The 21,311-nt window shown below is 43.9% G+C and overlaps 2 protein-coding genes across 6 annotated transcripts in view; one reads left to right on the top strand and one right to left on the bottom strand.

The window, feature by feature from the left end:
• The window catches only part of tcerg1a (transcription elongation regulator 1a (CA150)), a 62,139-nt gene extending 46,078 nt beyond the window's left edge, over positions 1 to 16,061 (top strand). For all 5 annotated transcript variants that reach the window (XM_060927954.1, XM_060927953.1, XM_060927950.1 and 2 more), the window contains 8 exons: positions 2,963 to 3,081; positions 3,875 to 4,025; positions 9,683 to 9,847; positions 10,168 to 10,350; positions 10,921 to 11,100; positions 11,220 to 11,303; positions 11,410 to 11,510; positions 15,023 to 16,061. In XM_060927954.1, coding sequence (XP_060783937.1) covers positions 2,963 to 3,081; positions 3,875 to 4,025; positions 9,683 to 9,847; positions 10,168 to 10,350; positions 10,921 to 11,100; positions 11,220 to 11,303; positions 11,410 to 11,510; positions 15,023 to 15,224 — 1,185 coding nt within the window. In that variant the 3' untranslated portion in view covers positions 15,225 to 16,061. The remainder of the gene's footprint in view (positions 1 to 2,962; positions 3,082 to 3,874; positions 4,026 to 9,682; positions 9,848 to 10,167; positions 10,351 to 10,920; positions 11,101 to 11,219; positions 11,304 to 11,409; positions 11,511 to 15,022) is intronic.
• A 769-nt stretch (positions 16,062 to 16,830) lies between these two features.
• gpr151 (G protein-coupled receptor 151) lies at positions 16,831 to 18,102 on the bottom strand. The gene has a single exon (XM_060926979.1). It carries the CDS (start codon positions 18,100 to 18,102, stop codon positions 16,831 to 16,833), a length of 1,272 nt encoding a protein of 423 aa, XP_060782962.1.
• Between the last annotated feature and the right edge of the window lie 3,209 nt (positions 18,103 to 21,311).

Genomic DNA, 21,311 nt, shown 5'->3' with positions numbered 1-21,311 from the left:
GTTTATTTATTGAGGAAAATGATCCAATATTACATATCTGTGAGTGGCAAGAGTATGTGAACCTCTAGGATTGGCAGTTAATTTGAAGGTGAAATTAGAGTCAGGTGTTTTCAATCAATGGGATGACGATCAGGTGTGAGTGGGCACCCTGATTTATTTAAAGAACAGGGATCTATTAAAGTCTGATCTTCACAACACGTTTGTGGAAGTGTATCATGGCACGAACAAAGGATGTTTCTGAGGACCTCAGAAAAAGCGTTGTTGATGCTCATCAAGCTGGACAAGGTTACAAAACCATCTCTAAAGAGTTTGGACTCCACCAATCCACAGTCAGACAGATTGTGTACAAATGGAGGAAATTCAAGACCATTGTTACCCTCACCAGGAGTGGTCGACCAACAAAGATCACTTCAAGAGCAAGGCGTGTAATAGTCAGCGAGGTCACAAAGGACCCCAGGGTAACTTCTAAGCAACTGAAGGCCTCTCTCACATTGGCTAATTTTAATGTTCCTGAGTCCACCATCAGGAGAACACTGAACAACAATGGTGTGCATGGCAGGATTGCAAGGAGAAAGCCACTGCTCTCCAAGAAGAACACTGCTGCTCATCTGCAGTTTGCTAAAGATCATGTGGACAAGCCAGAAGGCTATTGGAAAAATGTTTTGTGGACGGATGAGACCAAAATAGAACTTTTTGGTTTAAATGAGAAGCGTTATGTTTGGAGAAAGGAAAACACTGCATTCCAGCATAAGAATCTTATCCCATCTGTGAAACATGGTGGTGGTAGTATCATGGTTTGGGCCTGTTTTGCTGCATCTGGGCCAGGACGGCTTGCCATCATCGATGGAACAATGAATTCTGAATTATACCAGTGAATTCTAAAGGAAAATGTCAGGACATCTGTCCATGAACTGAATCTCAAGAGGAAGTGGGTCATGCAGCAAGACAACAACCCTAAGCACACAAGTCGTTCTACCAAAGAATGGTTAAAGAAGAATACAGTTCATGTTTTGGAACGGCCAAGTCAAAGTCCTGACCTTAATCCAATCGAAATATTGTGGAAGAACCTGAAGCGAGCAGTTCATGTGAGGAAACCCACCAACATCCCAGAGTTGAAGCTGTTCTGTATGGAGGAATGGGCTAAAATTCCTCCAAGCCGGTGTGCAGGACTGATCAACAGTTATCGGGAACATTTAGTTGCAGTTATTGCTGCGCAAGGGGATCACACCAGATACTGAAAGCAAAGGTTCACATACTTTTGCCACTCACAGATATGTAATATTGGATCATTTTCCTCAATAAATAAATGAGCAAGTATAATATTTTTGTCTCGTTTGTTTAACTGGGTTCTCTTTATCTACTTTCAGGACTTGTGTGAAAATCTGATGATGTTTTTGGTCATATTTATGCAGAAATATAGAAAATTCTAAAGGGTTCACAAACTTTCAAGCACCACTGTGTACACACCTAATTCACAATCATAATATTGGCCCAATCCCAATTCTAATTTCTACCCCTCCCCCTTCCCCTCCCCCTTCCCCTTGGCCCTTCCCCTTGAAACTGAGCTACAAGGGATAGGGCTTGAAATTCAACCCTTACGTATTGGGATAGCCCTTCAACGATCGCATACGTCATCGCGTACCTCCGTCAGCGTTTACGTTAGCAAAACGCGACCAAATGCGTCATTGGCTGCGACCAGCCGCTACAGTCAGAGCCAGAACCAGAAATCTCTGCTGGCAGGGTGTGATTTGTTAACTAACACCACTGAATGGGATATCTTTGGCGCTTCGTGCACCACATCCGACAGAATGAGGTGTCAGAACACTCATGTAAACAATAAAAGCGAGAATAACAGAACAAAACGTACGCAGTCAAGCAACCGAAAACAATACTCACTCCCAAAGCTTTTTAGCAGCAGCTTGGATTTCAGAAATCGCTGCTCATTCTCAGCTCGAAAGCGAATCAAGCGGCGTGTTTCCTCTGGATAACAACTTAAAACACGTAAATAATGGAGAAAATACATTTATGACAATCTTTCGCCGCGGGAACCGCCATCTTTCTGAAATCCGCATGAAATCTCGCTGAAATCCGCATGGCATTGTGGGAAATCACTCAAACCCCTTCGTTCGGAGTCAGCTCCAGGAAAATCTCCGTTTGGAGGGGTACAGAAGCCCTACCCCTTCCCCTACCCCTCCGCGTTAACTGGGATTGGGATACCCCTACCCCTTCACGTGAACGCGCAAAATGGAGGGGAAGGGCCAAGGGGTTGGTCCAAGGGGTGAAATGGGATTCGGCCATTGATTGCATTATATAAAATGTCTGGGCTGAACTTATCCCAATAATTATGATGTGCACAAAGTACAACATTTACATAAACAGCTGTCATAAACATTTAAGAATCAGCACTGTTTCGTTTTAATTTACTTTTACTTAGAATAGCTCTTAAGTGAATGCATGTTTTTCAGCCTTATCTTCATCCCCTACATCATTTTTTATAACTTTTGCTGATGAGCAATTCAGTAAAAGTTTGTGAACTTCTCTTATTTGTCTTATTCTGAAAATACCAATCGTACATGAACACTTCTGTTTTGTCTTGATGGAAGTAAACAACCACCTTTGGATCATTATAAGTGAGTTTTGAGTAAACATGCATCTTTTCTGCTACAGCCCTTACAGAAAAAACACATGAATTTCCCATGTATTTCACATGTGATCACATGTTACCACATGTGGAATACGTGGTATCAGATTTTATAACGTGTTACCATGTAGAGCACATGGTATTTCCCATGTGCAAAACACATTTTCCACATATTTCACATGTGAGAAATCACATGTGAAGTTCATGTGGTTTTTCTGTAAGGGAGATGAAGTAAATATAGATTAGAATGGTTAAAAAAAAAATTTAAAGCACTTGGACTACTTCATGGTCCCTGAATCCTAACTCACTCTCTCTGTGCAGGTGTTTGATCAGTATGTAAAGACGCGTGCTGAAGAGGAGAGGAAAGAGAAGAAGAACAAAATAATGCAGGCTAAAGAGGACTTCAGGAGGATGATGGAAGAAGCCAGACTTGGAGTCAGGTGACCACCAAGACCAACTTTAACACTTGTCTTCACGTTGCTTATGAAACACAGTAACAGTGCGGCATCAAAATACTGCCGCACTTGACTTTTTATTCCCAATATTTTCTCATTGATTTTGTGCGGATGGAAGACATTACGAATAACCAAATAACATTTGAATACTAGCAACTAGCCCTTTATTTGAATACTTATGTACATCCCTAGATCATACGTTATATAATGGGATGAAATATTGTGCCAATAGGATTATGGCGAAACGCACAAGACAAAACAGGAGATCTGTGCACATACTTATGTAAAGTGTAAAGAGTACAAACCGCAACTTGATCTAGTGGTTAGCGTGTCCGCCTCTCGACTGGGAGATTGCGAGTTCTACTCATGGTCAGGTCATACCAAAGACCATCATAAAAAATGGTACCTACTGCCATCTGCCAAGGCACGCTGCAATACAGATGCGAGTAGGGAAGTCAAACTCTCACGGTTACCAGAGGACTAGCCCCGCACTGTAACCCTAGCTGTATAGGCGAGAGGCCGAGAGCGACTGAAATGGAGATCAGCACCGCACCCATACACCTCAAAGAGCTGGTTAGTACTGGGACAGGAGACTGCCTGGGAAGACCAGATCCTGGCATGGAAGGGACTTTGACTTTTGACTTGAAAGAGTACAAACTTAAAATTGAACTACAAATGAAAATGGCAGCAATGCACCACCACAGTCTGTAGTGTACCACTGTTATCGGTATTTATGTAATACACATGGATGTTCAATTGAATTTTGCTTCTTTTTTAGAACTACGTTCAGCGAGTTTGCAGCCAAGCATGCTAGGGATACACGGTTTAAAGCTATTGAGAAGATGAAGGACAGAGAAACCATTTTTACAGAGTTCATGACCTCCCTCAGAAAGAAAGAGAAGGAGAACTCGAAGAACCGAGGTGAAAAGGTGAGCATGATATCCATAAGAGTTTTAATTTTCACCATAGGTGATTGGAGGACACTGATGGACTTTTCAGCCGGTGGTTTATTGATGGAATACAAGTGGGAAAAAAAATAGGGATGACCTGGATTAGGAGACCCAGTTCACAAACACTTGCTTTATGGGTAATGTAAATAGGGCAAAATTCCATTCATATGTGCCTCCTTGGGTTTATGCAGGCTGGTATGTGGTAGTTATGCTTAAGTAATGGGGGACTGTGCTGATTGCCTTTGGCAGCTAAAGGTCAGCGATAAAACATTAATAACGACAAAATGTCACCTGTTGGGGGAGGGGTGATGGGTGGGGAGGTCTTCACAGAGTGGGGTTCACCAGAGGATGCCAATCTACAGCAACTCTAAGGCAGCTATTGCTTATTCATAGTGTAATGACCAGTCAGACCAGGGCACAGGAAACTGTCCTTTAAATCAAGGCTTCTCAGCATTTTGCAGCCAGAGACCCCCCTTTAACTGCCAAGTAAATTCCGTAAACTTCCTCAGTACATATTTAGTTCGTAAACATAATATAACTACTACAACTATCACACGCACAGTACATTATGTCCAAATCAACATAATTTTTTTTTTTTGGTCTGTCTGTTACCTTGGCAACATATACAGTGGTGCTTGAAAGTTTGTGAACCCTTTAGAATTTTCTATATTTCTGTATAAATATGACCTAAAACAACATCAGATTTTCACACAAGTCCTAAGAGTAGATAAAGAGAACCCAGTTAAACAAATGAGACAAAAATATTATACTTGCTCATTTATTTATTGAGGAAAATTATCCAATATTACAGATCTGTGAGTGGCAAAAGTATGTGAACCTTTGCTTTCAGTATCTGGTGTGACCCCTTTGTGCAGCAATAACTGCAACTAAATGTTTCCCGTAACTGTTGATCAGTCCTGCACACTGGCTTGGAGGAATTTTAGCCCATTCCTCCGTACAGAACAGCTTCAACTCTGGGATGTTGGTGGGTTTCCTCACATGAACTGCTCGCTTCAGGTCCTTCCACAACATTTCGACTGGATTAAGGTCAGGACTTTGACTTGGCCATTCCAAAACATGAACTTTATTCTTCTTTAACCATTCTTTGGTAGAACGACTTGTGTGCTTAGGGTCGTTGTCTTGCTGCATGACCCACCTTCTCTTGAGATTCAGTTCATGAACAGATGTCTGACATTTTCCTTTAGAATTCGCTGGTATAATTCAGAATTCATTGTTCCACCAACGAGGGCAAGCCGTCCTGGCCCAGATGCAGCAAAACAGGCCCAAACCATGATACTGCCACCACCATGTTTCACAGATGGGATAAGGTTCTTATGCTGGAATGCAGTGTTTTCCTTTCTCCAAACATAACGCTTCTCATTTAAACCAGAAAATTCTATTTTGGTCTCATCCGTCCACAAAACATTTTTCCAATAGCCTTCTGGCTTGTCCATGTGATCTTTAGCAAACTGCAGATAAGCAGCAATGTTCTTTTTGGAGAGCAGTGGCTTTCTCCTTGCAACCCTGCCATGCACACCATTGTTCAGTGTACTCCTGATGGTGGACTCATGAACATTAACATTAGCCAATGTGAGAGGGGCCTTCAGTTACTTAGAAGTTACCCTGGGGTCCTTTGTGACCTCGCCAACTATTACACGCCTTGCTCTTGGAGTGATCTTTGTTGGTCGACCACTCCTGGGGAGGGTAACAATGGTCTTGAATTTCCTCCATTTGTACACAATCTGTCTGACTGTGGATTGGTGGAGTCCAAACTCTTTAGAGATGGTTTTGTAACCTTTTCCAGCCTGATGAGCATCAACAGTGCTTTTTCTGAGGTCCTCAGAAATCTCCTTTGTGCCATGATACACTTCCACAAACATGTGTTGTGAAGATCAGACCTTGATAGATCCCTGTTCTTTAAATAAAACAGGGTGCCCACTCACACCTGATTGTCATCCCATTGACTGAAAACACCTGATTCTAATTTCACCTTCAAATTAACTGTTAATCCTAGAGGTTCACATACTTTTGACGCTCACAGATATGTAATATTGGATCATTTTCCTCAATAAATAAATTAGCAAGTACAATATTTTTGTCTCATTTATTTAACTGGGTTCTCTTTATCTACTTTTAGGACTTGTGTGAAAATCTGATGTTGTTTTCGGTCATATTTATGCAGAAATATAGCAAATTCTAAAGGGTTCACAAACTTTCAAGCACCACTGTAACATGAACTTTCAAGTTCTTGTGGCTAAAAATATGCCAATGCAATTCTAGTGAGGGTATGCACTCACTGCCCACTTTATTAGGAACACCTGTACACCTGCTCATTCATGCAGCTAGCTAATAAGCCGATCATGTGGCACCAGCACAGTACAAAAAAAAAAATCATGCAGCTACAGGTCATGAGCATCAGAGAATGTTCACATCAAACATCAGAATGGGGGAAAATGTGATTTGTTTCTTTCGACATGGCAGGTTTGTTGGTGCCAGAAGTGCTGGTTTGAGTGTTTTGTAAACCGCTGATCATCTGCGATTTTCATACAAAACAGTGTCTGTAGTTCACGCAGAATGGTGCAAAAAAAAAAAACTTGAGTGAGTGACAGTACTGTGAGTGGAAATTGTGAATTTCAGTCTGCACACATATCTTTTGTTTTTTTGCACCATTCTGTGTAATGACTGTTGGGTGTGAAAAAAACTAAAGCTCTTGACTTGTATCAGCATGACATTACGCTCCTGCCAGAAGATTGGTTGATTAGATAGCTGCATGAAAGAGTAGGCGTAGAGCTGTTCCTATTAAAGTGGACGGTGAGTTACATGTCAATCCTGAGATCAAGATGCTGACCTCTTCTGCTCCTCGGACCTGCCTGATGCCCTACGTCTGGTTGGAGTCTCATCACATCGCTCCTGTAGAGGACGGCCCCATATGGACAGTCGAAAGTTGTACTTGGAAGATACTCTGGACACTTTTTTTTTTTTTTATGGCTGAATACTACAGTTGACTTGCTAACTTTAGGACTGTGGTTGTGATGAACAGTTTTACACTCAAGTTTCCATCAGTGAAGGGTTATAACATCAACGAAACTGACTTCATGTTAAGACTGTTAATGCTATAATCACGTTGTCTGTTATCAGCCAAATGAGGACGGGTTCCCTTTTGGGTCTGGTTCCTCTCGAGGTTTCTTCCTCAGGTCGTCTGAGGGAGTTTTTCCTTGCCACCATCGCCACAGGCTTGCTCATTGGGGATATATTAGGGATAAAATTAGCTCATGTTTAAAGTCATTTAAATTCTGTAAAGCTGCTTTGCGACGATGTCTGTCTATTGTTAAAAGTGCTATAAAAATAGACTTGTATGTGGCATTGTTTACTGTAGAATAAATACACTACCGTTCAAAAGTTTGGGGTCACCCAGACAATTTTGTGTTTTCCATGAAAAGTCACACTTTTATTTCCCACCATAAGTTGTAAAATGAATAGAAAATATAGTCAAGACATTTTTCTGGCCATTTTGAGCATTTAATCGACCCCACAAATGTGATGCTCCAGAAACTCAATCTGCTCAAAGGAAGGTCAGTTTTATAGCTTCTCTAAAGAGCTCAACTGTTTTCAGCCGTGCTAACATGATTGTACAAGGGTTTTCTAATCATCCATTAGCCTTCTGAGGCAATGAGCAAACACATTGTACCATTAGAACACTGGAGTGAGAGTTGCTGGAAATGGGCCTCTATACACCTATGGAGATATTGCACCAAAAACCAGACATTTGCAGCTAGAATAGTCATTTACCACATTAGCAATGTATAGAGTGTGTTTCTGATTAGTTTAAAGTGATCTTCATTGAAAAGAACAGTGCTTTTCTTTCAAAAATAAGGACATTTTAAAGTGACCCCAAACTTTTGAACGGTAGTGTAGTTATTTATATAGCCCAGGGCTTTTCAAAGTGTGGGGCGTGCCAGAGTTCTTCAGGGGGGGCGCAACGTGAGAGACAAAATGGATCGGTTTTTAGTACCTAAAGCTACAGTGAGTGAGGAGACAAAGTCTGGGCCAAGCAAAAAAACAGAGCCTCCAGGATGTTGCGATTTGCAACTTCAGCGCAAATTCAACCAATCCCCGCGAATTCAGGGCGGTGTTGCAATTATATCCAATCACCGCAACTTTCCCGCAAATTTGACCAATCGTTGGCGTCGTCTTGAGGTGACGTCGACAAACTACCTTCCGCCTTACTTCCGTGTGTTCAAGAGAAGCAGCATGCGCGCCGTGTTGCCAGATTGGACGATTTCAAGTGCATTTTGGCGTGTTTTGAACATATTTTGGACTGGAAAACGTCAGCAGTATCTGGCAACACTGAAGTGTGTTATGTTTACAGTGAAGGACTGTGTGCACTTTATTTTTTATTTTTTACTTAATACAAGAAGTTAATGAATGCCAACATTTTTGCCAAAATGGTATTTTATTTTCCATTGTTTAGGCAGCTTCAGCATCATACTGTGAGATTCTGTTCAAATTGTTTTTTTTCTTCTATGAAGCCTGAGCCATTTATTTTATTAGTTTATAATTATTGTTTAATTTAGTCTTCAGGAGAGACTGCCTGCACACAGTACTAGTATTAATAGTTTTTTTTTTTCTTACATGAAAGCTGAGGCATTTATATTATATTTTAAGGTAACTTCATGTTGTGCTGTGAGGTTCTCTGCACTTTAACTTTTGAACCAACAGGAGCATTTGGATAAGTAAAGCCTATTTTTCTGCATTTTTGTAGTCCTGGTAATCTTTTATATTGGTAAAGTTGTTTATAGGACCATTTCTCTTTGTTTTTTTTAATCAATAGTTTTTCAGTAATAACTTAATATTTAACATATCACTCAATTTTAATCACAAAAAGAGAAAATCGCAACAATTTCTCGCAACTTTCACTTCCTCCCGCAATGTAATCGCAACAAAAACCTAAAAAACACCGCAACTTTCATCGCAATTTTTTTGGAAAACCCCCCGCAACATCAGACATTTTAGCCCGCGACAATCACAAAAAAGGCCCGCGGAATCCTGGGGGGACTGGAAAAAGAAGGAAGTATGACCACGATTATTTAAAGTTTGGATTTTCATGGACTGGATCTGAAGATGCTCCACTGCCACAGTGTGTTGTCTGCCAAGAGATGCTACCTAACGATGCTATGGGATGTTTAAAATGTGTAAAACAAGACGTTTTAAAAAGCACAGATGTTTAAAATGTGAAAAAGAAAAAAAATAATGTGTACAACAGCCATTTTTTTAAAAAAATACGAATGGAACATTAAGTATAGCAACAACAAAAATTGTAAGGGGGGGTGCGCTGTTGTTTATTTGCTCTCCGAGGGGGGGCTGACTCTCCCACACTTTGAAAACCCCTGATATAGCCTATTTTCATGTTAGTATTGAAAATGCAACAAAAGTCTAAGTGCAGGTTAAGGCAGGTCTCGCCCTAGATGAGTAAATCCTGAGTCATTAAATTCTACTTAGACTCCAATTCTTTCATCACTGCCTGTAGCATAAAATTACGCCAGTTTAGCTTGGCATTGATGACAATAAGCATATTAGGGACAATATCATGTCAAATTAATATCTGTGTGTCGGGTTGATTATGATCCATGTTTTAGGTGAGGCAAGATTTCTTTGAGTTGCTGTCTGATCACCATGTGGATGGACAGCAGCGCTGGAGTAAAGTGAAGGAGAAGATGGAGACGGACCCTCGGTATAAAGCAGTGGAGACGTCAGCTGCGCGCGAGGAACTTTTCAAAAGCTTTGTGGAGAAGCTCGCCAAGGTATAAGGGATTTATTTGCAATTTAGCATACCAGATGGGCAAAACTCAGACCAGAAAATTAACGTTTGTGTTCTAAGCTACTTTGCATGAGTATAAAATCTGTTTTCTTTGCATATACCCGGTCCTCATAGGAAACTTGGAGATAGTGAAGAAAAATGACTAAACACGTTGTTTGTAACCTTTCATTTAGTTGTGTAGAACTTGCTGGGGTGTGTGTGTGTGTGTTTGAGGCATTTTCTGGTTTCAGGCCCACTGTAACCTTGCAGTGGCTGTCAGGAACAATACTTGAGCTAGGTTTGTCTCCTTAATGCCTTCCCCAGAACTCAAACTCTGAGAAGGAAAAGGAGCTGGAGAAGCAGGCACGGATCGAAGCCAGCCTGAGGGAAAGAGAGCGGACGGTGCAGCGGTTTCGTTCTGAGCAGACCAAAGAGATTGACCGTGAACGAGAGCAGCACAAACGAGAGGAGGCTGTGCAACATTTCAAAGCTCTCATGTCTGATATGGTGAGATGTGTATGCAATCGCTAGCTCAAAATCGCTGCGAATGACTTGGACAGGTGTAAAATGCTGCGTCACACTCCATGTGCGATGGTCCACAGCAGTGTATTTTACACTTTTCCTGATTTACAAAGTTGGATGTGTTATTCTCACCAGTTAACTGATGACATACTTCATCAGCTAATTATCAACGCCTTCATGAATCAAGTCAGTCAGACTCCAGTTTCCTGTTTTCACATCTGGTTTCGCTCATTTTCAAGCCCTTTGCAGGAATTAAATCAGCTATTTAAGAGCAGACATAAACTGCCTTTCAGGTCTATCAGCATAACACTCATGAACTAATAGAAAAATAAACAAAATGTATTTTTAAAAAAACATATGACTCTGAAGAGTGACAAAGATGGGAAAATGTAGGTGTTTAATTGATAACTCACAGCTGGTTACTTGCAAAATGTTAGACATGATGGTAGCAGTTAGCCCATTATTCCTCATGCCTATGCTGCTTTGTGCAGTATTTCATATACAACAAGCAGTTTGAGTTTGCTTCATAGCTTTTCTGGTGCTTCTAAATGCCAGGTCAGATCATCAGATGCCTCCTGGTCCGAGACACGACGTTCCCTGAGGAAAGACCACCGCTGGGAGTCTTCCTCATTGCTGGAGCGAGAGGAGAAGGAGAGGCTTTTCAATGAGCACATTGAGGCACTAGCTAAAAAGAAAAAGGAGCTGTTCCGCCAACTTTTAGATGAGACAGCCATGGTACAATCATCATTATCTGCGCTTTCTTTTTATGTATCTAAATCTTGTGCATCACTGCGTATACTTGTGTGGATGGAACGCAAATAAAAACATGATGCCAACTTGTTTCCTCCCAATAGATCACACTGACTTCAACATGGAAGGAGGTCAAAAAGAGCATCAAAGAGGATCCAAGGTGTATGAAGTTTTCTAGTAGTGATCGGGTAGGAACACCCAGTACTAAAATATCATTCATTGTATTCAGCCATGATGAATCATGAATTGTGCCTGATTAATTTAGTGAGTGAGTCTGCTTTGTGTTCTTTGCAGAAAAAACAGAGAGAATTTGAAGACTACATTAAGGACAAGCATATTTCAGCAAAAGCAGACTTCAGAACTTTGTTGAAAGAGACCAAGTTCATCACATACAAGTAAATAGTTTTAAAACCGTGGCCTGCCATACAGCATCGCTGAGCAAAATCTGACTTGTGGATGCACCAAATAAAATCCAAATATCAGAGGTTGTGCAGTTAACATAACACATTCGTGGCATAGAATATTATTTTTAGAATTATTTGAAATAATTCTTTAGACTGTACGCTGTTCTCTAGAGCCACTGTGACATAGTGGAGGAGACCTGTATTCTGTTCTCTAGAGACATTATGACAGTGGGGGAGACTGTACGCTGTGCTCTAGAGACACTGTGACGGAGTGGAGGAGACTGTGTTCTGTTCTCTAGAGACTCTGTTCTCTAGAGACACTGTTATAGAGTGGTGGAGACTGTATTCTGTTCTCTCGAGACTTTGACAGTGGGGGAGACTGTACGCTGTGCTCTAGAGACACTGTGATAGAATGGAGGAGACTATACTGTTCTCTAGAGACACTGATAGAGTGGAGGAGACTACGCTGTTCTCTAGAGACACTGACAGAGTGGAGGAGACTACGCTGTTCTCTAGAGACACTGTTACAGAGTGGAGGAGACTGTATTCTGTTCTCTAGAGACACTGTTATAGAGTGGTGGAGACTGTATTCTGTTTTCTAGAGACATTGACAGTGGGGGAGACTGTACGCTGTACTCTAGAGACACTGTGATACTGGTGGAGACTGTATTCTGTTCTCTAGAGACACTGTGACAGAGTGGGGGAGACTGTACACTGTGACAGAGTGGAGGAGACTGTACGCTGTGCTCTAGAGACACTGTGATGGAGTGGGGGAGACTGTACGCTGTTCTCTAGAGACACTGTGACAGTGGAGGAGACCTGTATTCTGTTCTCTAGAGACATTGACAGTGGGGGAGACTGTACGCTGTGCTCTAGAGACATTGTGATGGAGTGGAGGAGACTGTGTTCTGTTCTCTAGAGACTCTGTTCTCTAGAGACACTGTTATAGAGTGGTTGAGACTGTATTCTGTTCTCTCGAGACTTTGACAGTGGGGGAGACTGTACGCTGTGCTCTAGAGACACTGTGACAGAGTGGAGGAGACTATGCTGTTCTCTAGAGACACTGTGATAGAGTGGGGGAGACTGTACGCTGTTCTCTAGAGACACTGACAGAGTGGAGGAGACTGTACGCTGTGCTCTAGAGACACTGTGATAGAGTGGGGAGACTGTACGCTGTTCTCTAGAGACACTGTGATAGTGGGGGAGACTGTATGCTGTTCTCTAGAGACACTGTTGTAGAGTGGTGGAGACTGTATTCTGTTCCCTAGAGCAACTGTTGTAGAGTGGTGGAGACTGTATTCTGTTTTCTAGAGACATTGACAGTGGGGGAGACTGTACGCTGTACTCTAGAGACACTGTGATAGTGGTGGAGACTGTATTCTGTTCTCTAGAGACACTGTGACAGAGTGGAGGAGACTGTACGCTGTGCTCTAGAGACACTGTGACAGAGTGGAGGAGACTGTACGCTGTGCCCTAGAGACACTGTGATAGAGTGGGGGGACTGTACGCTGTTCTCTAGAGACACTGATAGAGTGGGGAGACTACGCTGTTCTCTAGAGACACTGTGACAGAGTGGAGGAAACTGTACGCTGTGCTCTAGAGACACTGATAGAGTGGGGAGACTGTATGCTGTTCTCTAGAGACACTGACAGAGTGGGGGAGACTGTACGCTGTTCTCTAGAGACACTGACAGAGTGGAGGAGACTGTACGCTGTGCTCTAGAGACACTGATAGAGTGGAGGAGACTGTACGCTGTGCTCTAGAGACACTGATAGAGTGGAGGAGACTGTACGCTGTTCTCTAGAGACACTGTGACAGAGTGGGGGAGACTGTACGCTGTTCTCTAGAGACACTGTGACAGAGTGGAGGAGACTCTACGCTGTGCTCTAGAGACACTGTGATAGAGTGGGGAGACTGTACGCTGTTCTCTAGAGACACTGTGATAGTGGGGGAGACTGTATGCTGTTCTCTAGAGACACTGTGATAGAGTGGGGAGACTGTATGCTGTTCTCTAGACACTGTGACAGAGTGGGGGGACTGTACGCTGTTCTCTAGAGACACTGATAGAGTGGGGAGACTGTATGCTGTTCTCTAGAGACACTGTGACAGAGTGGAGGAGACTACGCTGTTCTCTAGAGACTCTGTAACAGAGTGGAGGAGACTGTACACTGTGCTCTAGAGACACTGATAGAGTAGGGAGACTGTATGCTGTTCTCTAGAGACACTGACAGAGTGGAGGAGACTGTACGCTGTGCTCTAGAGACACTGTGACAGAGTGGAGGAGACTGTACGCTGTGCTCTAGAGACACTGTGACAGAGTGGAGGAGACTCTACGCTGTGCTCTAGAGACACTGTGATAGAGTGGGGAGACTGTATGCTGTTCTCTAGAGACACTGTGATAGAGTGGGGGAGACTGTACGCTGTTCTCTAGAGACACTGTGATAGAGTGGGGAGACTGTATGCTGTTCTCTAGACACTGTGACAGAGTGGGGGGACTGTACGCTGTTCTCTAGAGACACTGATAGAGTGGGGAGACTGTATGCTGTTCTCTAGAGACACTGTGATAGAGTGGGGGAGACTGTACGCTGTTCTCTAGAGACACTGATAGAGTGGGGAGACTACGCTGTTCTCTAGAGACACTGATAGAGTGGGGAGACTACGCTGTTCTCTAAAGACACTGATAGAGTAGGGAGACTGTACGCTGTTCTCTAGAGACACTGATGGAGTGGGGAGACTGTACGCTGTTCTCTAGAGACACTGATGGAGTGGGGAGACTGTACGCTGTTCTCTAGAGACATTACACTGTAAACCCGAATAAGTTGAGTTTACTTAAAAAAATTGAGGAAAGTGGTTGCCTTAAAAAAAAATAAGTAATTATTAATGATTGAATTGAGTACCTTAAACTTACCAGAAGATTGTAAGTTTAAGGTACTCAATTCAATCATTATTAATGATTGAATTGAGTACCTTAAACTTACCAGAAGATTGTAAGTTTAAGGTACTCAATTCAATCATTAATAATTACTTATTTTTTTTTAAGGCAACCACTTTCCTCAATTTTTTTAAGTGAACTCAACTTATTCGGGTTTACAGTGTATGACAGCGGGGGTGTGCTGTAGAGACACTGTGATAGTGTTGTAAGGTACAGGGCAGATGTTCATAAAGCAGCTGTCTCACAGCTGCAGTTGGTGTGCTAACTTTACTTTCAAAGTTCCACTGGTTTGCTATACCCATGACCTATTCTGAGACACACACTTCAGCAGGTAAAGGATAAAAATGTCCAGTAGTCTCAGTTTCTTCATCATTATGTCGTAGTGGCACATAACTATGGATGGTTTAAATTCTTAGACTCGGAAAATACGTTAATTGCTTCAAAGAAATATTTTTTTTTAATGTACTCTATTAACAGGTTGATGTCAGCCTCCTTAGTTTCAATCTTACAAAATAGTTTTGGTTTAATTTTTAATAGTGGAAATGAATCTGTATTTATTCTTTCCCTTCAGATCTCGTAGGTTGATACATGAGTCCGAGCAGCACCTGACAGACGTAACGAAGATCCTACAGAACGACAAACGCTACCTGGTACTGGACTGCATGCCAGACGAGAGGCATAAACTCATCATGGCATATGTGGAGGAGCTGGAGCGCAGAGGACCCCCTCCCCCTCCCACAGCCTTCGAACCTGCCCGGCGTTCCACTAAATGAACTTCTAACTCGAATACATGTACTCGCGCTCCAGACCTCTAGCTTTTGGCACTCATCGTTTGCAGAGTGCAATCCATTGCTTAAATTCTTAAGGCCACTGTTCTAGGACACAGGTTTTTGGTACCATTTATTGTTTGTTTCACATCTTCTCTTCAGCACATCAGAAAGAACTCAGGCTGGATGACCAGGTGTGCTGAAGAAATTCTGTGAAAATTCACTTCTGACCTGAGTGACAGCGGAGAACATCTGTCTGAAACGGTTAGACTGGCAGTGCAATCAGGGTTTCTGTTCCAAACCCACCTGATCCCTCTAGTTCAATGGACATCTGCATCAGTTCTGCATGACTAGCTGTGTTTGTGTTGTGCCAAGGAAGATGCCCAGGAGCAAGATTGGCAGAGCAGCAAAGACCACCTGTACCCCCGTAGTTTCAGAACCTGTGGCTGAATCATGGTCCATAAAATCTGTCATTCTCCCCATTGTTTTGACTTTCGTACGAACGGTTTGATTCTCAAAACCAAGATCCACAGTTTGTCTCTCATATTTGGAACTGCAGTCATCCACTGTGGCTTTCATCTACTGAAGCAGCTCGGTTCTTCTGTCATTTTAACTGACAACTTGTGTAAAATGTAAGATATTTTTAAAAAAATAATGGATGGATAATTAATTCCTTCATTAACCATGTGTAACGTTAGTCTGTGAAGCAGTGACCATGTCAGTCTGCTGCTAGTGGGGTTTAATTTAATTGTTCAAATGTTTTTGAAAAAAAAAAAGATCATTTTTTGTAGCCTCAGTGTTTCTGTACAAGTTGACTGGAATAAAGGCAACCTACGTTTTTTACATATTTTAATAAGATTTCTTTATTCTTGCTAAAATGATATTTCAATGTATACTTTAGTTTTCTTAATGTAAAATGGGACACTGATATAAAATACAAGCCATGCCTTCGTGAGAACATAATTTATTTTTGTGCGCAAATACATTTACAAAACATTTTCTTCTCATATTTTACAGGTGTGATACCCCTATTTGTGGAAATAAATTCACACACTGGAGAATTGTACAAGGAATTTTGCTAAATTAAATTTCCAATCCAGAAATGTGCCATTTATAGCTGCTCAGTATCAGGAAAGAAGACATAAGACATGTATATAATGTAGAGCGTAATTTTTCGACATAACGTGTGTTTATCTGGATCACGAAACAGAACACATGAAACATTTCTCTACAGGAGAACGCTTAGCCAACAAACCAAACCATTCTTATTTTTATTTTAGGAGAAATAACAACGCGAGTTTGATAAATATAGTCCACAAAATGTACTTGGGGGATCTTCATATTGTCTCAGTTGTTTGAACTCATCAGTATGAAGCCGCAATTTTTGCAGGTGGAATCTTCTTCTTTTAGCGTGTATATAAATGCACTGTATATGGCATGAGGTATTGACTTGACCACATCCTGTGTAGAACTCTGCAAGTCCAATTCTGTGATTAGGTTTGTATGTCGAGTTCATGTGAGGTCACTTGGTTACTGCTGAGCTTCCTGTTGCGAATGTCAGATGTGTGTGTGTGTGTGTGTGGGGGGGGGGGGGTTCTCTTTGTGTCTAAGGCTACTGCTTGGCCTCTTTGGGGTCCTGATGCTCCCAGGGTATGGGGTCATTCTCCTGAGACATGGAGCCACTTTCGCGCTCGTGCCAGAACTGCTCCACATCAGGCAGCACCATGCCATCTGTATTACCGGGACTTTCTTCCAGCTGCTGCTGCTGCTTGTCTGGCCGGGATTCATCGGGATTCGTTGGGGGAATGTGGGCGGAAGCCTCAGGTCGCGGGGTGGGTGACCTGGGTGCAGTGGGCATGTGCGGCCCGGGTTTAGGTTGCTGCTTGGGAGCGTGTTTGCGCAGCGTGAGACGCCGCCACAGGCCCTTATAGCCCTCGCGGAACTCCTCGGACAGCGCGAGCACTATGAGCGGGTTGACGAGCGAGATGGCGAACATGAAGAACTGTGCAGCCACGGCAAAGAGCACAGGAGGCACAGGGCCGTCAGTGTCTGCCGCGTGCCTCATCCACACCCATGCCACCCAGTGCGGCAACCACATAGTGGCCATGGCCATGGTCAGCCCGAACAGCATCAGGGTGAGCTTGCGTGACCGGATCTGTGCTCGCAGGTTCTGTGTCTTGCTGCAGCGACGTTGGCAGCGACCATGTGCGCGCCAGAAGTAAAGCAGCGCAAAGCTCAGCGGTGCGCAAAAGGACACCAGAGGGTACGCCTTGACGTAAAAGGACATGAAGTCACGGGCTTCTGGTGGCACCTCGAGCATGCACAGAACTCCTCCGTCCTCCTTTTGCAGCGACATGAAGAGCCAATGGGGCAGTGGGAGGATGCAAGCCAAGAGCCATGTGAAGAGCAGCACCACCATGATGGTCTTCAATCGAATCGCGACTTGCTTGGTCGGGTTGCACACGTACCTGTAGCATGCCTTTGCCATGATGGCCACTGTGAGGCTCTTTGCAGCCATGCACGAATGCACGAACCAGTCGCACGTTTTGCACACGACTAAACCCAGAGTCCAGCCTTGCCGGGAGGAGTACGCTGTGGCTTTAAACGGGACGGCGAAAGCCAGCAGCAGCCCGTCAGCCATCAGGAGGTTGAGGATGAGCGCGTTGATCAGGGACAGCTTGCTTTTGCGCGCGTTGCCCACCAGCACTCCCACCGCGGTGGCGTTTGCAATGAAGCCCAGCACGGAGATGACCCCGAACCCGACCGGCACCAGCACCTTCAGGTCGCCCTGCTGCAGGTGCTGATACGCGCCTTTCTCCAGAAACGCGCGTCTGTTCAGGGTGCCATTAGGCGCGCTGATGTTCCCGGGCTGCAGTTTGTCCATTTCTGCAGAAAGAAGAGTCAGAAAAAGAAAAGCCGCTTGGAAAGAACCCGGTGGCGCGCGCGGTTTGTTCCCTCTCGGACCCGTGCGCTTTATTCGCAGAGGGAGGCTGCGCGCGCGCTTATAAAGGCGGTGTGGGGTTGACAGGTGGCCGCCCTCCCCAGCGCCCTGTCTGTCTGTCTGTCTCTCTCTCTCTCTGTCTGCCTGCGTTCACTCGGACCGGAGCCAATTAGAGTGATTTCGGTAACGAGTAATACACTGCGTCTTTCAAACAAGTCCATCAGCACCGGAAACCGCGCGAGTTTTACGCGCAGGGTGAGATTCGACCAAACAGATGCACAGAGCTCAGGAGATTGCTGCCCCTCACCCCAAATCACAAAAACTGATGTAGTAATCTTTTTTTTTTTTCATCCCCCCTCCCCGATCCACACAAACTCCTCCTTTATCCTAAAACTAAACACAATCGACTCAAAATCTTGAAGCAGAATATCCTGATCAAGTCTCATCTCATTATCTGTAGCCGCTTTATCCTGTTCTACAGGGTCACAGGCAAGCTGGAGCCTATCCCAGCTGACTACGGGCGAAAGGCGGGGTACACCCTGGACAAGTCGCCAGGTCATCACAGGGCTGACACATAGACACAGACAACCATTCACACTCACATTCACACCTACGGTCAATTTAGAGTCACCAGTTAACCTAACCTGCATGTCTTTGGACTGTGGGGGAAACCGGGGCACCCAGAGGAAACCCACGCGGACACGGGGAGAACATGCAAACTCCGCACAGAAAGGCCCTCGTTGGCCACAGGGCTCGAACCCGGACCTTCTTGCTGTGAGGCGACAGCGCCAACCACTACACCACCGTGCCGCCCCCCTGATCAAGTTCCATATTTTTAAAAGATGCCACGTTTACACACACACACACACACACACACACAAAGATTCAGGGGAAAATTAACGTTTCTCCACTGTTTTGGGTTACAGTATTTTCTACATGAAGAAAAAAATATTAGTGCTTAAGGAAGTATAATGGATCTCTGTTTATGGACTAGTACGTTTTATCAAATAAAAAATATCCATCCATCCATTAGCCGGAGCCTATCCCAGCTGACTATGGGTGAGAGGCGGGGTATACACGCTGGACAAGCCACCAGGCCATCACAGGAAACTCCACACAGAAAGGCCCCCATCAGCCACTGGGCTTGAACCCAGAACCTTCTTGCTGTGAAGTGGCAGTACTAACCACTACACCACTGTGCTGCCCAGCCACAAAGTTGTTTTGTCAAATTGTTTACCACTGAGTCCAGAGAGCAGAGGTTTGAAACATGAGCACTGTAATAATATCCACCCGTCCATTATCTGTAGCTGCTTATCCTGTTCTACAGGGTTGCAGGCAAGCTGGAACCTATCCCCAGAGGCGATTCTAGAGTCTGTTGTGGCCCCAAGCAAACATTTCCAGGGGGCCCTTCTGACTAGTGTTCATCACCAATATGTTATAAATAATCTGACACCAATGAAAAATGTATGAAACCAAAGTTTTTTAAATTCCAAATGTGAAAATACAATGGTAAAGAACAATAAAAAACAAAATAAACAAGCCCTTGGGCCCTGACTCTCAGGGGGGCCCCTGGGCCAGGGGGCCCCAAGCAGTTGCCTGCCTTGCCCGTTCACAAGCTGCGCATCTGCCTATCCCAGCTGACTATGGGTGAGAGGCAGGGTACACCCTGGACAAGTCGCCAGCTTATTGCAGGGCTGACACAGAGACAAACAACCATTCACACCTACAGTCAATTTAGAGCCGCCAGTTAACCTAACCTGCATGTTTGCACCGTGTCTGTCTGGGTTTCCTCCTGGTGCTCTGGTTTCCCCCAAAGACATGCAGGTTAGGTAAAATGCACAGTCTTTGGACTGTGGGGGAAACCAGAGCACCCAGAGGAAACCCACACGGACAGAACATGCAAACTCCACACAGAAAGGCCCTCGTTGGCCACGGGGCTCGAACCCAGGACCTTCTTGTTGTGAGGCGACAGCGCTAACCACTACACCACCGTAGTAGTAGTACACTGTAGTTGTAGAAAAAATAATAAACAATTTTACTAGCAATGAAGAAGGTTGTAGAAAACAGAGAGGAAGGAGGGAAAATATTAAATCCAAGATCTTTCATTTCATTCGTTTAATTGATTCATTCAATTCATTTATGCCACTGGCAAAAACACTTCAAGTGTAAAACAAATCAATACATTACTAAATAATGCATTAGAAGGTGGTGCAGTGGTTCGCACTGTCGCCTCACACCAAAAAGGTTCTGGGTTCAAACCTCATGACCGACGGGGGCCTTTCTGTGTGGAGTTTGCATGTTCTCGCCGTTTCTGTCTGGGTTTCCTCCGGGTGCTCTGGTTTCCCCCAAAGACATGCAGGTTAGGTAAAATGCCCAGCCACTGGGTTTGTACAAAACAGTGCATACTTAGGGCTGGTCCTAAGCCTGGATAGATTGGGGAGGGTTGTGTCAGGAAGGGTATCCGGTGTAAAACCTATGCCAATCAAATATGCAGAAAAGATCCGCTGTGGCGACCCTGAATGAACAGGAACAACCGAAAGAAGACGACTAAATAGTTAATTACAATTCTGGAAATTGTATCTAGCTGCTGTTTTTTTTCTTGCACTGTCACAGCTATGTACAGTACTTCCTAATCATGACTGTGAGCAATATTTTGATGTGTACCTATATTCTATTTTAAGGGGAGTATTCTTGGTGTTGGAGTCAGTGTTTTCTTTTACCAACTGTATATGATTTGTAAACTATGTATAGTTCTGGGGTGGCACAATGGTGTAGTGGCTAGCACTATTGCCTCACAGCAAGAAGGTTCTGGGTTCGAGCCCAGCAGCTGGCGAGGCCCTTTCTGTGCGGAGTTTGCATGTTCTCCCCGTGTCCGCGTGGGTTTCCTCCGGGTGCTCCGGTTTCCCCCACAGTCCAAAGACATGCAGGTTAGGTTAACTGGTGACTCTAAATTGACCGTAGGTGTGAATGTGAGTGTGAATGGTTGTCTGTGTCTATGTGTCAGTCCTGTGATGACCTGGCGACTTGTCCAGGGTGTACCCCGCCTTTCGCCCGTAGTCAGCTGGGATAGGCTCCAGCTTGCCTGCAACCCTGTAGAACAGGATAAAGCGGCTAGAGATAATGGATGGATGGACAGTCACAGTGTTATGCTG

This window comes from Neoarius graeffei, chromosome 8, assembly GCF_027579695.1.
Source record: "Neoarius graeffei isolate fNeoGra1 chromosome 8, fNeoGra1.pri, whole genome shotgun sequence".
NCBI classification, from domain to species: domain Eukaryota; kingdom Metazoa; phylum Chordata; class Actinopteri; order Siluriformes; family Ariidae; genus Neoarius; species Neoarius graeffei.
Note: the sequence above shows the minus strand (reverse complement) of the source record. Positions and strands in the feature narration are given on the sequence as shown.